Here is a 16,152-nt window from a genome sequence, read left to right on the forward strand (position 1 = left end):
TCAATAGATAATTGGTTTTTATTTTTCTGTGCTGGGAAATATAAAATCATGTAAACCAGGGCTCTCCAGTATAACTTTCTAGGATGATGGAAATGATGACAGATTTCTCAGTATATACTTTTCGGCCACATAGTCAGCTACAAAGTTTTGCTCATTGTGCTGTCCAATGTAGTACCCACTAGTCACATTGTGACCACCTGAAATGTGGTTTAGTGCAACTGAGGAACAGACTGTTGTTAAAACTTTAACATTTAAATAGCAAAATCAAGGGATTTTTTAATCTACTGGGGGGATAAGACTTGGGCATTAAAAAAATAACTTGTATCCTGAAGTGCTTAAAGTCCGTTAAGAGTAGCCCTTGCCGTCCCTCAAAATAATATACAACTTAAACAAGAAATTATCATAACCCCTTGAACCAATACTCCATATCTGCTAAGGACTGAATGTTTATGCCTCCCCAAATTCATATTTGGAGGCCTAATCCAAAATATGATGGTATTCAAAGGGGAAATGTGGGGGGGTGGGAGGGATAAATCAGGAGCTTGGGATGAACATACACACACTACTATAAATAAGATAGATAACCAACAAGGACCTATTGTATAGCACAGGGAACTCTACTCAATATTCTGTGACAACTTATAGAAGAAAAGAATCTAAAAAAGAATGAATATATGTATAACTGAATCACTTTGCTGTACACCTGAAACTAACACAGCATTGTAAATCAACTATACTCCAATAAAATTAAAATATTAAAAACAAAACCCAAAATACGATGGTATTAAGAAGTGGGGCCTTTGAGAGGTGACTGGTTCAAGAGGGTGGAGCCCTCATGACTGGATTAGTGCCTTTATAAAAGACATCCCAGACAGCTCCTTTGCCCTTTCCCCTATGTGAGGATACAGTGGGATGACTGTCTTCTATGAACCAGGAACCCTCATTAGATACCGAATCTGCTGGCACCTTAATCTGGGACTTCGTAGCTTCCAGAACTGTGAGAAATAAATTTCTGTTTTTATAAGCTACCCAGGCTATGGTATTCTCTTATAGTAACCAGAAGGGACTAAGAAAATGTCTATTTCACCTTGTGTACCTATTTACATCCTCTTACTAGATTACCTGGTGTGTAAAGGTACCACTTAAAGACAATCCAGTTACCTCAAAGCTCTCTCCAGGAGACCATGGGCTTTTTCTGGTTTGGTCACCACTGTATCCTCAGCTCCTAGAGCAGGACCCAGTAAAAAGGAAGTATTCGACAAATACTCAGTAAATGAACAAAATGACTCAATCAAACTGGCTCAATCTATTTGCACAATGTAAATTTCTCGGGGTTTAAGATAGACATCCCAGTTTTCAAGTAATGCTTCACCTTGGCCTTCCAGAAACTGAATTGATATATACACGCCCAGTATCCCACCAGTCCAATATTAGCCCTGTTGTTTTTTATTTTTCATAGCAACCTTCCACATACAAATTATGTGTTTAAAAACAACTATTTTCTCCACTTAGTTGAACTCAGCCTTCCTTCATTCATTCGACTGACACAACAGAGCAATTGATGTGTATGTGTTTGGGTTAACATCAGATTATGTCTCTGTATCAATGCATGTATCTAATTAGATGAGTACATCATGCGTTCCCAGTCTCAGCATTTATACAATTTCTCTCAGTATATACTTTATCAGCCACCATATAAGCTAAAAATTTTAGCTCAATAATTTATATCTTTTTCACATAGTATGTCTCTGAGTTTTTTTTCCTACTGGTTTTCTGTGACATAAAATAAGATGTAATTGACGACTGAAGGCACAACTACATTCAATGCATTCATAAGGGTTCTCTCCTGTGCAAGACCTCTGTTATCTCCTGTGGGTGCACATCTGGCCACAGGTTGTCCCACTATGACTACATTCCTATTTGCTAGGAGTTCACTTATGTTTACTGATGTCTGAGGGGCCACTGAAGGCACCTGCATAGTCACTGAATTTACAGGGGTTTTCTCCTGCATAACATCACTAGTCTGTGAGGAGCTGTGACTCTCTGAGGGATGATTTTCCACCTTGGCTGAAGCTCCACGTTTCTCTCTTGTGTGTATTATCTTATGTTTAACAAGGCAAGACATGTAGGCAAAAGCTTTCCCACACTCATTGCAGATATAGGGTCTCTCTCCTGTATGAGTTCTTTGATGAACAATGAGCTTTTGCTTTGTAGTGAAGGCTTTCCCACATTCACTGCATTCAAAGGGTTTCTCTCCTGTGTGAATTCTTTGATGTTTAATGAGACCCGACTTCTGGGAACAGGACTTTCCACATTCATTGCACACAAAAGGAGTCTTTCCTGTGTGAAATCTCTGATGTGCAATGAGGCAAGTCTTCTGGATGAAGCCTTTTCCACATTCATTGCATATGTAAGGTTTCTCGCCTGTGTGAATTCGCTGATGTACAATGAGATTTCCCTTCTGGATGAAGCCTTTCCCACAGTCACTGCATATATACGGTTTCTCTCCGGTATGGGTTTTCTGATGTATATTGAGCCGTGATTTCTTGAGGAAGGCTTTGCCACATTCAGTGCATTCATAAGGTTTCTCTCCTGTATGTGTTCTCTGATGTTCAGTGAGCATGAACTTTCTAGAGAATGCTTTCCCACACATGTTACATCGATGGGGCTTCTCTCCTGTATGAATTATCTGGTGATCAGTGAGCCAAGACTTTTTGATAAAAGCTTTCCCACATTCACCACATACATGAGGCTTCTGTATTTTTTGGGTTTTCTGATGCTTGCTGAATTGGGTCTTAGAGCTGATGGGTTTTTGGCTTTGGGGAGATTTAATTTCAGTATGAAATTGTTCATTGTCAGCATGGAGATAGGATTTCCCATCGCCAGTAAACTCAGCAGGGATCTTTATTTCATAGCTCCTGCTCTGGGGAAGTAAAGTTAAATCTGATTTCATACTTTTTCCATGTAAGTCAAACACATCATGATTTTGCCTGAACAGAAAATGAGTTCTGCTCTGATGAACAAAATATTCCAGTGGGTTCTGTTCATGCCATTTTTCTAGTCTCTTCTCCATGCTCTCATTTTGTAAGTGCTCCAGCAGGTGATCATCAACTTTCCAGATTTCTAGGAAAGAGAAGAACAATGAATTTCTTAAAAATACCTTGATGCAGGGCTTCCCTGGTGGTGCAGTGGTTAAGAATCCTCCTGCCAACGCAGGAGACACAGGTTCAATTCCTGGTCTGGGAAAATCCCATATGCCACAGAGCAGCTAAGCCCATGCGCCACAACTACCAAGCCTGCACTCTGGAGCCTGCGAGCCACAACTACTGAGCCCATGGGCCACAACTGCTGAAGGCTGTGCACCTATAGCCCATGCTCTGCAGCAAGAGAAGACACTGTAAATGAACAAAAACCAAATATAAGAAGCCCTCACACTGCAATGAAGAGTAGCCCCCGCTAGCCGCAACTAGAGAAAGCCCACACACAGCAACGAAGACCCAACACAGCCAAAAATAAATTAATTAATTAAAAAAAAAAAACCTTGATGCTAGGAGTCATTTTAGTGATGTTCCTATTATATAAGTGTAAATAAAATTCCATGTTTAATGTTCCCTGCACATTGGAACAAACAATACAAACCAACCAAAAGGTAAACGTAGTTTGTGTAAAACACAGGGTTGGATAGTTCAAAATGAATAAATATAGATTTGAATACTTTCTAAATACTAGCCTTGCAAAACATGGAGAGACTGTAAAATACAAGCAATTTCCTGTGAGCAGGAGACCACAGGTTGCAGGGCCACCTCATCCAAACTGGGGAGGGATGGACCCATTCATTCCACAGATCCTTACTGATCACCTCTGTGTACAGGAACGGTGCTACTGTTGGGGATTTGCAAACGTACTCCTCGTGTTCACGGAGCCTATACTATAGATGGGTAAAAGCACTTTACAGGGCAGAGATAGACACAAGGAAAACAGCTGCAGGTTGGAAAACGTGGTGGGAAGGAGCAATGGAGAGGAAGAAAGGTGCAGGGCTCATTTTGGAGGGAGACAGGCCTCCCCATAGATCCATTGTTGTGGTCTCCATGAGGGGAATGAAGAAAATGACACAGCGCAGAACTCCAAGCACATCTAACTTACAATCTCCAAAACAGAACTGGTTTCCCAGGCTAGGTCTCCTCCACCTGTCACCTCCGGCACAGTCACTGCCAACTCCACTCTTCTCCTTCACCACGACAAAACTCCTCAGCATTTGTTTCTCTCGCTCACACACAGTATCCAGCACAATGATCAATCCTGCCTGCCCTCCTTTAAGATACACCCAGAATGGGACAGGCACCCACTCCTTCCACCCTCACGAAGCCAATCACTCTCTCTCACACCACAGCTGTAGCCTCCTCCCTGGCTTTCCTGTCCCTCCCCTGCCAGTGCCTGTCTATTTTCTACACATTAGCCAAACGGAACCTTTTAGCACCAATTATATCACATCAAGCCTCCTCTACTCAAAACTCCCTAATCTTTTCTCATCTCATTATGAATAAAATCAAGGTCTTGACATAGACAACAAACTATGGTTACCAAAGGGGAAAGGTGGGGGGAAGGGATAAATTAGGAATTTGGGAGTAACATATACACACTACGACATATAAAATAGATAAACAACAAGGACCTACTGTACAGCACAGGGAACGATAGTCAATATTTTGTAATAACCTATAAAGGAAAAGAATCTGAAAAAATATAGATAGATCGACAGATAGCTGAATTGCTTTGCTGTACACCTGAAACTAACACAACATTGTAAATCAACTATACTCCAATAAAAAATAAATTAATTTGTTAAAAAATTAAGGTCTTGATGTATCCTTGAAAGGCCCTTACGTGACCTGCTCCCCAGCCCCCAGCCTCTACCCCACTGACCCTATGTCTCCAGTCATGCTCTCTATGTTCCATCCAAACAGGCTTCCGAAAGTTCTTCAGACACGCTCTTGCTTCAAACCTTTGAACTTTCCAGGTTTATTTTGGAACACTCCTCCCCCAGGGAAACTACTGCTTGCATCCCTCATCAACCTGCTCAACTCACCTTAACAAACAAGATTTTAGGGAGGGATGGATTGGGAGTCTGGGATTAGCAGATGCAAACTATTACATATAGAATGGGTAAACCACAAGGTCCTACCGTATAGCACAGGGAACTATATTCAATATCCTGTGATAGGGACTTCCCTGATGGCGCAGTGGTTAAGAATCCGCCTGCCAATGCAGGGGACACGGGTTCGAGCCCTGGTCCGGGAAGACCCCCACATGCCGCGGAGCAACTAAGCCTGTAAGCCACAACTACTGAGCCTGCACTCTAGAGCCCGCGAGGCACAACTACTGAAGCCTGCGCGCCTAGAGCCCGAGCTCCTCGACAAGAGAAGACACTGCAATGAGAAGCCTGCGCACTGCAATGAAGAGTAGCCCCTGCTCGCTGCAATAGAGAAAGCCCGCGTACAGCAACCAAAACCCAACACAGCCAAAAATTAAAATTAAAATTAAAAAATTAAATAAATTAATAAAAAAAGAAATTAATACAAATCAACCATACTTCAATTTAAAAAAAAAATCAAGACTTCTTATTCCTAAAGCACAGGGCCAAGTCCAAGCACTCATGATGTAGTCATGCTGCTTTACATCCCTGAAAGTAATTTTGACCCCAAAACCTTAACATCAACCTTCATCCGTTTTTTCCGCTCAGCCCATATTTATTTAAATGTCAACTCTCATTTGCCCTCTATAGGCAGCATATCCAGAATCCAACCAACACTCACCCCTCCACCCATGCTGCAGTCAACCATTCTCTCTGTCACCATGTTTTTTGCAATAGCCTCCTACAAGGCTTTCCTGCTTGCCCCCTGCCCGCTATGGTCTGCTTTCTACACAGAAGCCAAAGGGATTCCTTGAAAAATGTAAATTATTTCATGTCATTCCAGTACTCAAGAACTCCTCGTGTTTTCTCATCTTATTAGGAATAAAATCTCGATTCCTTGAAATTGAGTACATGACCAACCTTATCCACCACCCCCCGCCCCTGCCCGTCCCCACTGCTACTGCCTCTTCGGCTTATTCCCATCACGTTCCTGAAAGCACACTCTGCTCTGTCCACATGGGCTCCTTAATGTCTCTTAAACTCATTCGTGGCGTGGCCTTTTAAGTTTGCTAGCCGCTCTACTTGGAAAACTCCTAACCCGGCAGCCTACTAACTTCCCGTATTTCTTGGCTCAGAGGCACCTTACCTGAGAGGTGTTCCCTGCCTAAAAGAGGAGCCCCAGCATCAACTCTTCCATAATGCTGACTAAAGTTTTATCACAGCACTTTTCACCCCCTAGGTATATTATTTGTTTATTGTTATCAATTCCTTAACTCCTTTCTCACAGACTAAAAACTCTTGATCATTTGTATACTTTTTCCCACTGTTCTTACCTTCCAGTATGCACTAGGCTATCAGAAAATACAGAGGAATGAAAAAAAGAAAAGAAAAAAGATTTCGAAAAATAGAGGAATGAATCAAAGAAGCAATTACATGTATGGAACACATTGGGGAGAATTTAGGAAAGAAGATGGAAATCTATCTCTTTCTGAGCAAGATGATATCATATCATGGAGATCATGGAAAGAAAAATTTTAACTGCCAGATAATGTGGTTAGTGGAGACTAAATGTCATCAGGATCCAGTGGGAAGAAAAATGAAAATTTTAGGGAAATGAAGGCAATAGTAATGTCAACAATCAACGAGAAGAAAGTTCAAAATCAGTAAATACACAAAGGAATTAATCATTCAAAGTAGGCAAGAGTTATGATTGTGTTGAGGTTGGAACTGAGAACACAGGATGTTAAAATAACATTTCTAGTTAAAAATTCATCATGGGGCTTCCCTGGTGGTGCAGTGGTTGAGAGTCCGCCTGCCGATGCAGGGGACGCGGGTTCATGCCCCGGTCCGGGAGGATCCCACATGCCGCGGAGCGGCTGGGCCCGTGAGCCATGGCCGCTGAGCCTGCGCGTCCGGAGCCTGTGCTCCGCAACGGGAGAGGCCACAGCAGTGAGAGGCCCGCATACCACAAACAAACAAACAAAAAATTCATCATGAACAGCAGACCCCTTAACAGAAGAGAGCTCTGCTGGTGGGGAACATGCGAGGTAATGCCTGAATGGCCAGGATGGAGGACGCACAGGAATAAGGGAGAACCTAAACCTCTAGGGTTTCCTGGGAGGGAAGATTATCTTGGGTCCTTGCAGTTACTGGAAACTCAGGAGAGCTGCCATTGAGATGAGTAAATTATATAGAAGCCAAGTCTGTGGTGGAGAACATGGGGGAGAGATCAATTTGGGAGTCTTATCCAGGGAACCGAAGGAGTTTATTAGCTTGTTAGAATGAAGAAAACTTGGAAGGTTAGGAGATCATTGAGTAAAATGGAAAACAAAACCTTTGGAAAACCTCAGAGCGGGGACAAGGCACAGTGAAGACCAGTTTACTTTGGGGATCGGCATCCAAGATGGGGTGGATGTGAGGAAGGAAATCAACATTACCAGTGGGGCAGAAAGGTGCAGTAACCAGAAGACATTGAGGAATTCAAAAGTTTTCTCTTTGGAGAGAGGCCTTGGAAGGTGGAATTTCATAGAAAAGGAGGTAGAAGTGTACAAAGAAGAAGGAAAAGACATGAGAATCCAGGGACTTCCCTGGTGGTGCATTGGTCAAGGATCCGCCTGCCAATGCAGGGAACACGGGTTCGAGCCCCAGTCCGAGAAGATTCCACATGCCACAGAGCAACTAAGACCGTGCGCCACAACTACTGAGCCTGTGCTCTAGAGCCTGCGAACCACAACTACTGAGTCTGTGTGCCACAACTACTGAAGCCCACGTGCCTAGAGCCCGTGCTCTGCAACAAGAGAAGCCACTGAAATGAGAAGCACATGCACTGCAACGAAGAGTAACCCCCACTTGCTGCAACTAGAGAAACCCTGCATGCAGCAACGAAGATCCAGTGCAGCCAAAAAATAAATAAATTTATTTTTTAAAAAAAGATATGAGAACACTAGGAAAAAGAAAACTATGCAAACAAAAAACAAGATGGGGGTAAAAAAAAAGAAACAAATCCCAGAAAAGATAGAATCTTCCCTAAGATGGGATACATTTTTCTCTAAACTCCTACAAAGAAAAAGAGGTCTGGCACCGGGATTTCCACGGTCTGTCACCTTGCTGGTCTCTCACTCACCTGAACGGGTTTGACAGTGGATTTCATCTTCCATCGTCCATGGTTCTCCTTGACCCAACTTGGACAGTACATTTGGTTTCCTGGCTTGAAAACCTATTCATGGAAAATGATACAAGATTTAGACGCAGTGAATGGCGCATGGGGTCCATGAAAACCACAGAATCCTACCTCAGAGGACAATACGGTTTTCACATTTTGAAGGAAAAACACACCCCTCTGTGAGTCTCCTCTCCTGTCAATCCTTCTGCTTCACTTCTGACACCAGATATGTGGGTTTTCCACACATCAAGGAATTCTGCAACACCAACTGACACTGACGGGGTGTCCTCCGATTTAATTCAATTCTGACACGATCTACCCGGTGATAGGGTCAGATAATACAGGTTAGGGGTACACTCCCATAAGACTTCGGCTCCGCTCCTGCATTTCTGGCACCAACTGTAAATTCAAGCTGTTTCCTGGGCTTCTGATCAACCATGAATAGATCAGAGGTTCCCATGACTCCCTTTCTCAGGTTCGATTAATTCACTAGAGCAGCAGACAGAACTCAAGAAGACAGTTTACTTACTAGGTCACCAGTTTATTATAAAAGGATACCCAGGGAGCTCAGCTCGGTGCTCTGTGATGACCTATATGTGGTGGGGGAGGGGGGAGGTCCAAGCGGGAGGGGATATAGGTATACACAGTGCTGATTCACTTCACTGTACAGCAGAAACTAACACAACATTGTAAAGCAATTCTACTACAATTAAAAAAACAAATAAAAAATTAAAACTTAAAAATAAATCAATAAAAAAATAAAAGGATACAACTCAGGAACAGCCAGATGGAAGAGAATACAGTACAAGGCATGTGGGAAAGGCCACAGAGCTTCCATGCTCTCTCTGGGGGCACCCCTCCCCTGGCACCGCCAAATGGCCACCAATCTGAAAGCTCTCCGAGCCTGTCCCTGTGGAGTTTCATAGAGGCTTCACTATATAGCCATGACGGATTAAATCGTGAGGCTTTGAAATATTTCCAGACATTGTCAAATGTCCCCTGGGAAACAAATCGGCCCTAGTTGAGAACCACTGACCTAATGGGGGAGAGAGCTGGAAAATGGTAAATGCACAGAGAAGATGGGTGTGACAAGAGACCCTCACAGTTGCTGCTGAATTTTTAATTATAAATGACTGTTTAGTAGAAACTCTACATGTTGCAGCAGATATGGAAATTATTCATTATTGTAGTTAAAATGGTACAAGCTGTGGTCACTGTGTTAATCATTGTTAAAGTACTGTTGTTTGCAGTATGCATATACAGGTATGCAGAGAAGAATGAAACTCCTCTGACCAAGGACTTATTAAACTATGTTCTAATTGTCAAAAAAACAAAACAAAACAAAAAAACATCGGGCTTTGGTGATTATGATTTAATCTCCAGCCACTTTGTTCTCCCCAGAGGCGGGGTGGAGGCGGGACTGAAAGTTGCAACCCTCTAAATCATGGGTGGTGAGCTCAGCGACCAGCCCGCAATCTTAGGTTATCGAGTGGCCTTCCCCAAATCACCTCATTAACATAAACTCACATGCTGTGGTAAGGGTCCCTTATATTAATAACAAAAGACACCCATTTCTCCTTTACCCTCTTATAACTTAGGAAATTCCATGGATTTTAGGAGCTCTGTGCCAGAATTGGGGATGAAGACCAAATATATATATTTCTTAATATAAATCACAGCATTATACACAGCTACAAAATAAAGGCGTTTCTCTCAAGAGAAAGGAGAATATACCCACTTCTCTTGGGCCAGAGACAGGACCGAGAATCTACTGCTTCAGAGAATCACAGACAATCCAAAGCTTTCAGAAGCTGAGAAAGGAAACCCCACTGACTGGGGACCCTCTCAGGGACCCAGGGGAGCCGTCCTCACCCACGGACAGCAGGTTGCTATAGTTCTCCAGCATCACGTCCCGATACAGGTCCTTCTGAGGAGGGGCCAGGAGCTGCCACTCCTCCCACGTGAAGTCCACTGCCACATCCTCAAATGTCAGGGTTTCCTGTAATAACAGTGGTGTTTAATGAACTGATCTCTTTTTGATGATATGGAAGAAATGTTAGTTTGTCTTCTCATTTCCACTTTATAGGCTAGATCTGTATATCTAGACACATGGAAGAAGCAAAAGCCTAATAAAATACTAGGATTCAACTAACTGTAACTGTGTAGTCAGTCATCCATCCATTTATCATTAGCCATTTCTTTTTTTTTTTTGGCCATGTTGCGTGGCTTGCGGGATCTTATTTCCCCAACCAGGGATCGAACCTGTGCTCCCTACAGTAGAAGCACAGAGTCTTAACCACTGGACCACCAGTGAAGTCCCTCACAGACGTTTCTATAACATGTAGAAGTTAAATCTTCTTGTTAACCTAGAAAACACCACATTCATACATATATGTGTGTGTATATATATGTATGGGACAAACATATATGCCAGTGGAATCGGGATGACTGTGTCTTTAGAGCCAGTCAATCAGAATCTTCTGGGAAGCAACTCAAGAAGCCAGAATTATAAGAAACTAAATGTTTAATAAGCATGTTTAAAGTGTATGAAGAAGAAACTTATTTTTTGATATGTGTACTTTGTTATGATTTCAGCCTTTAAATATATTCTTAAGTCAGTTGTGTAATGAACAAAAATAAATGCAATATATTGATTTTGCCAGGAAATAAACTGCCAGGAATTCCCTGGCAGTCCAGTAGTTAGGACTCCACACTTCCACTGCAGGGGGTACCAGTTCCAACCCTGGTCAGGGAACTAAGATCTGCAAGCCATGTGGTGTGGGGAAAAAAAAGAAAGAAAAGAAAAGAAAACTGTAGATTAAGAATTCAGATTTGGGGACTTCCCTGGTGGCACAGTGGTTAAGAATCTGCCTGTCAATGCAGGGAACACAGGTTCGAGCCCTGGTCCGGGAAGATCCCACATGCTGTGGAGCAGCTAAGCCTGTGTGCCACAACTACTGAGCCTGCACTCCAGAGCCCGCTAGCCACAACTACTGAGCCCGCGTGCCACAACTACTGCAGCTCGTGCACCTAGAGCCCGTGCTCCGCAACAGAGAAGCCACCGCAATGAGAAGCCCGCGTGCAGCAACGAAGACCCAACGCAGCCAAAAATAAATACATAAATCAATCAATCAATTAATTAAAAAGAAAGAATTCGGATTCAAACATGGAAATCAAGAGTCAGACATACTGCAAAGCCTGAGAAAACAGTCCCCATAGAACTGCTCTCCCTTCAGACACCGGCTGCAGTTTCTGGGGTCCCCTGGATCACCCTCGATTCAGAAGCAGGCTACAAAGACACCCAGGGTCCCCAAGACACCCTTACATGCAATAATTACCTAGAATGACTCACACAACTAACAAACCCATACGGGAACAAAGGAAAGAATAAAACAAACCAAAAGTCACCTGGGCCTGGATCATTTTCTTCTGTTTTCTGAAAACAGCTGGCAACAAGGAGGCTCTGTCGCTGTGTCTTCTGGATCTGCTCTAAATTCTGTTCTGTCTTCAATCAAGCATGTCCCCAGTAATGCTGATACCAAATCCTGTAACTTCTTCCTCCTTCTACTGATTCTTTTGCTCCTGGGGAGTCAGGACCTGTGGTTTGAGGAGAAAATTCAAGCTGAGGGTACATTTCCTCTGGGCCCAGATGCTAACGCTGCTCCTGGGCGCTCACCTTAGCCCAATGCCCACAGCATTGCCGAGTGTCCCCAGAAAATTGTTGCCCCAGAAGACTTTATTCCTCTGACCAAAAAGCCTAAGCTTCTGACTGTGGTGGGGGTATTCCTTTATTCCATGAAGTTGAAGTGCCGTGACTGTCAAAGGAGATGAGGGAAACAAGATCCATCCCAGCAGCAGCCCTCAGGAGCAGGAGAATCTCAGGCAGCTCAATTATACAAAACAGACCATACGGGAGGAGAGGCGCTGGGCACTGCTTTCCTTTAAACCGTGTGCGCTCAGGAACCTCCTCAAGCGTTTTTATACACCCTGTGAGTACACACACTTCAGTTTGAAAACCAATGTACTGGGCAAACCAGAAGCATTCTCTTATTAAGCAATGATGATAATACCTTAGGCGGTTTAAGATACATTTTTTAAAAGTACACAATATTGTAAATAAATTGGAAACTGGTAAATAAAGTTGAGATGCTTAAGACCCCTGTCAGAGAAGAGTGTAAAAGTACTAATCAACGTAAACATTTGACAAAGAAAGCTTCCATGCTGTATGTAATTTCTAGTGTCATGGTGAAAACTGACAATTGTCTCAAAGTACATAATTTCCAACCTAATGGAAGGGGGAAACAGAATGAGAAGAAATTCATTCAAAACAAGGCAAAAAAAGAGAAGAAGGAATAGAGAACTAGTGGGGCCAATACAGTACACTTAGATGACTATTTTAAAACAAAACATACTAAGAATTATATTCAGTATAAATAGAACAAGGAATCTAGTTAATTACGCAAAACCCAAAAACATGCTACTCTAGGTGACATGTATGAAACATAATGATATGGAAAGCTAGAGAATAAAAGGTTAGAAAAAGATAAACCATGGAAAGAGTAACCACAGACACTCTGGTGTATTCTCAGACAAAATGGACCAGAAAGCCCAAAAATTACTAAAGAGAAAGAAAAATGTTTGCTAGTAAGAGGTTCAATTCAGCACATTATAGAAATTTGCAATTTCTATGCACCTAATAATATTGCTTTGAAATACATACAGCAAAAATGGACCTAAAAAACCAAGAAGAAATAAATCCAGACTGGACCCAAAAAGCCAAGAAGAAATAAATCCAAACTAACGGTTGAAGACTTAACACGCTTATCCCATTAACTGACAGAACAAATAGGTCACCAACAAACAAAGTTTATAAACAAAATCATTTTGAAGAATATAAAAAATATATGATAAGTAGGAATACTGACAGAAATTTTAACAGACTTAAATAAATGGAATGATGAACTATGAATACGATTCAGAAAACCAAGCATTTTAAAGACGTCATGTCAACCCACGCACCTATGGTCAATTAATCTATGACAAAGGAGGCAAGAATATATAATGGAAAAAAGACAGTCTTTCAATAAGTGGTGCTGGGAAAACTAGATACTACATGTAGAAGAATGAAATTAGAACATTCTCTAACACCATACACAAAAATGAACTCAAAATGGATCAAAGACCTAAATGTAAGGCCGGACACTATAAAACTCTTAGAGGAAAATACAGGCAGCACACTCTGTCATAAGTTGCAGCAATATATTTTTTGATCCACCTCCTAGAGTAAAGAAAATAAAAACAAAAATAAACAAATGGGACCTAGTAAGACTTAAAAGTGTCTGCACAGCAAAGGAAGCCATAATCAAAAAGAAAAGACAATCCACAGAATGGGAGAAAATATTTGCAAACCAAGTGACCAAAAAGGGATTAATCTCCAAAATATACAAACAGCTCATGCAGCTCTATGTCAAAAAAAAAAAAACCCCAAACAACATAATCAAAAAATGGGCAGGGGCATCCCTGGTGGCACAGTGGTTGAGAGTCCGCCTGCCGATGCAGGGGACACGGGTTCGTGCCCTGGTCTAGGAAGATCCCACATGCCACAGAGCGGCTAGGCCCGTGAGCCATGGCCGCTGACCCTGCGCGTCCGGAGCCTGTGCTCCACAACGGGAGAGGCCACAACAGTGAGAGGCCCGCGTACCGCAAAAAAAAAAAAAAAAAAAAAAAAAAAAGGCAGAATGGGACTTCCTGGTGGTGCAGTGGTTAAGAATCCACCTGCCAGTTTAGGGGACACAGGTTCGATCCCTGGTCTGGGAAGATACCACGTGTTGCGGAGCAACTAAGCCCGTGCACCAGAACTACTAAGCTTGCGCTCTAGAGCCTGTGAGCCACAACTACTGAGCCTGTGTGCCACAACTACTGAAGCCCACGCACATAGACCTGTGCTCCACAAGAAGAGAAGCCACCCCAATGAGAAGCCCGTGCACCACAACAAAGAGTAGCCACTGCTCACTGCACCACTCGCTGCAACCAGAGAAAGCCTGTGCGCAGCAATGAAGACCCAACGCGACCAAAAATAAATAAATAAGTTGAAAAAAAATCAGTGTATTTTTAAAAAATGGGCAGAAGATCTAAATAGACATTTCTCCAAAGAAGACATACAGATGGCCAAAAAGCACATGAAAAGATGCACAACATCACTAGTTATCATAGAAATGCAAATCAAAACTGCAATGAGGTATCACCTCACACTGGTCAGAATGGCCATCATCAAAAATGCTACAAACAATAAAAGCTGGAGAAGGTGTGGTGAAAAGGGAACCCTCCTACACTGTTGGTGGTAATATAAATTGGTACAGCCACTATGGAGAACAACAGTATGTTCTCTTTTTAGATTTTTTTAAGAGAACAACCATGTGACCCAGCAATCCCACTCCTGGGCATATATCCAGAAAAAACCATAATACAAAAAGATACATGCACCCCAATGTTCATTGCAGCACTATTTACAATAGCCAAGACATGGAAGCAACCCAAATGTCCATTGACAGTGGCACGCATAAAGATGTGGTACATAGATACAACGGAATAGTACTAAGCCATGAAAAAGAAGGAAATAATGCCATTTGCAGCAACATGGATGGACTTAGAGATTATCATACTAAGTGAAGTAAGGCAGACAGAGAAAGACAAGTACCATATTATATCACTCATATGTGGAATCTAATTTTTAAAAAATGATACAAATGAACTTATTTACAAAACAGAAACACACTCACAGATTTTGAAAACAAATTTATGGTTACCAAAGGAGAAACGTAGAGGGGAGGGATAAATTAAGAGCTTGGGATTAACATACACACACTACTATATATAAAATAGATAACCAACAAGGACCTACTGTATAGCACAGAGAACTCAACTCAGTATTCTGTGACAACCTATATGGGAAAAGAATCTGAAAAAGGATGAATATATGTATATGTATAACTGAATCACCTTGTTGTACCCCTGAAACTAATACAACATTGTAAATCAACTGTACTCCAATAAAACTTTTTTAAAAATAAAAAATAAAAATAAAGATGTCATGTTTCCCATATATATATATAAAACCAATGAAACCTCAATCAAAATCCTAAGCTGATAACTATATCCATCTATCAATTATGAGGACTTAAAATTACTTTAGTTATTACAGTACAATATTAGTACAATGATAGACAAATGGAACAAAATCAAATGCTTATAAACAGCCATGCATATATAGAGACTTGATAACAAAAGTAGCATTACAGAGAAGAGGGTAAGGATGTTTCTTTTTAAAAATGGTGCTGGGGGGGCTTCCCTGGTGGAACAGTGGTTGGGAGTCCGCCTGCCGATCCAGGGGATGCAAGTTTGTGCCCCGGTCCGGGAGGATCCCGCGTGCCGCGGAGCGGCTGGGCCCGTGAGCCATGGCTGCTGAGCCTGCGTGTCCGGAGCCTGTGCTCCACAATGGGAGAGGCCACAACAGTGGGAGGCCAGCAAACTCAAAAAAAAAAAAAAAAAAATGAAGCACACCATAATGCAAATTATATATTCCTTCCGCTGGAGGAACTGGATAGCCACTTCGGAAAACATTTTGGTATCATCCATTTAGGCTGAAGTTATACACATCCTAAGACACAGAAATCTCACTCTGAGTATACATCTAAGTTATATATCTATCCCCCACTAAAATAAGGACACATTTGAACCAGAAGATATGTACAAGAATTTTCACAGCAACATTATTCATAACAACCCAAACTGCAAGCATTACAAGTTTAATTAATAGTAGAAAAAACTGACATATATTCAAACTATGGAATGCTATTAA

General features: G+C 42.0%; 1 protein-coding gene across 6 annotated transcripts in view; it reads right to left on the reverse strand.

Moving 5' to 3' along the window:
* Window positions 1-1,287: 1,287 nt before the first annotated feature.
* Window positions 1,288-16,152, reverse strand: part of ZNF350 (zinc finger protein 350) — a 39,606-nt gene continuing 24,741 nt past the window's right edge. For 3 of the 6 annotated variants that reach the window (XM_032612779.1, XM_032612782.1, XM_032612781.1), the window contains 4 exons: window positions 11,703-11,891; window positions 10,167-10,293; window positions 8,256-8,348; window positions 1,288-3,123 (listed from right to left, as the gene is read on the reverse strand). In XM_032612779.1, the coding sequence (XP_032468670.1) occupies window positions 1,763-3,123; window positions 8,256-8,348; window positions 10,167-10,293; window positions 11,703-11,717 (1,596 nt within the window). In that variant the 5' untranslated portion in view covers window positions 11,718-11,891 and the 3' untranslated portion in view covers window positions 1,288-1,762. Of the gene's footprint in view, window positions 3,124-8,255; window positions 8,349-10,166; window positions 10,294-11,692; window positions 11,892-11,970; window positions 13,405-16,152 lie in introns of those variants that run through there. The other 3 variants (XM_032612780.1, XM_032612778.1, XM_032612783.1) reach the window with 3 other exon arrangements.

Source organism: Phocoena sinus, chromosome 19, assembly GCF_008692025.1.
Source record: "Phocoena sinus isolate mPhoSin1 chromosome 19, mPhoSin1.pri, whole genome shotgun sequence".
NCBI classification, from domain to species: Eukaryota; Metazoa; Chordata; class Mammalia; order Artiodactyla; family Phocoenidae; genus Phocoena; species Phocoena sinus.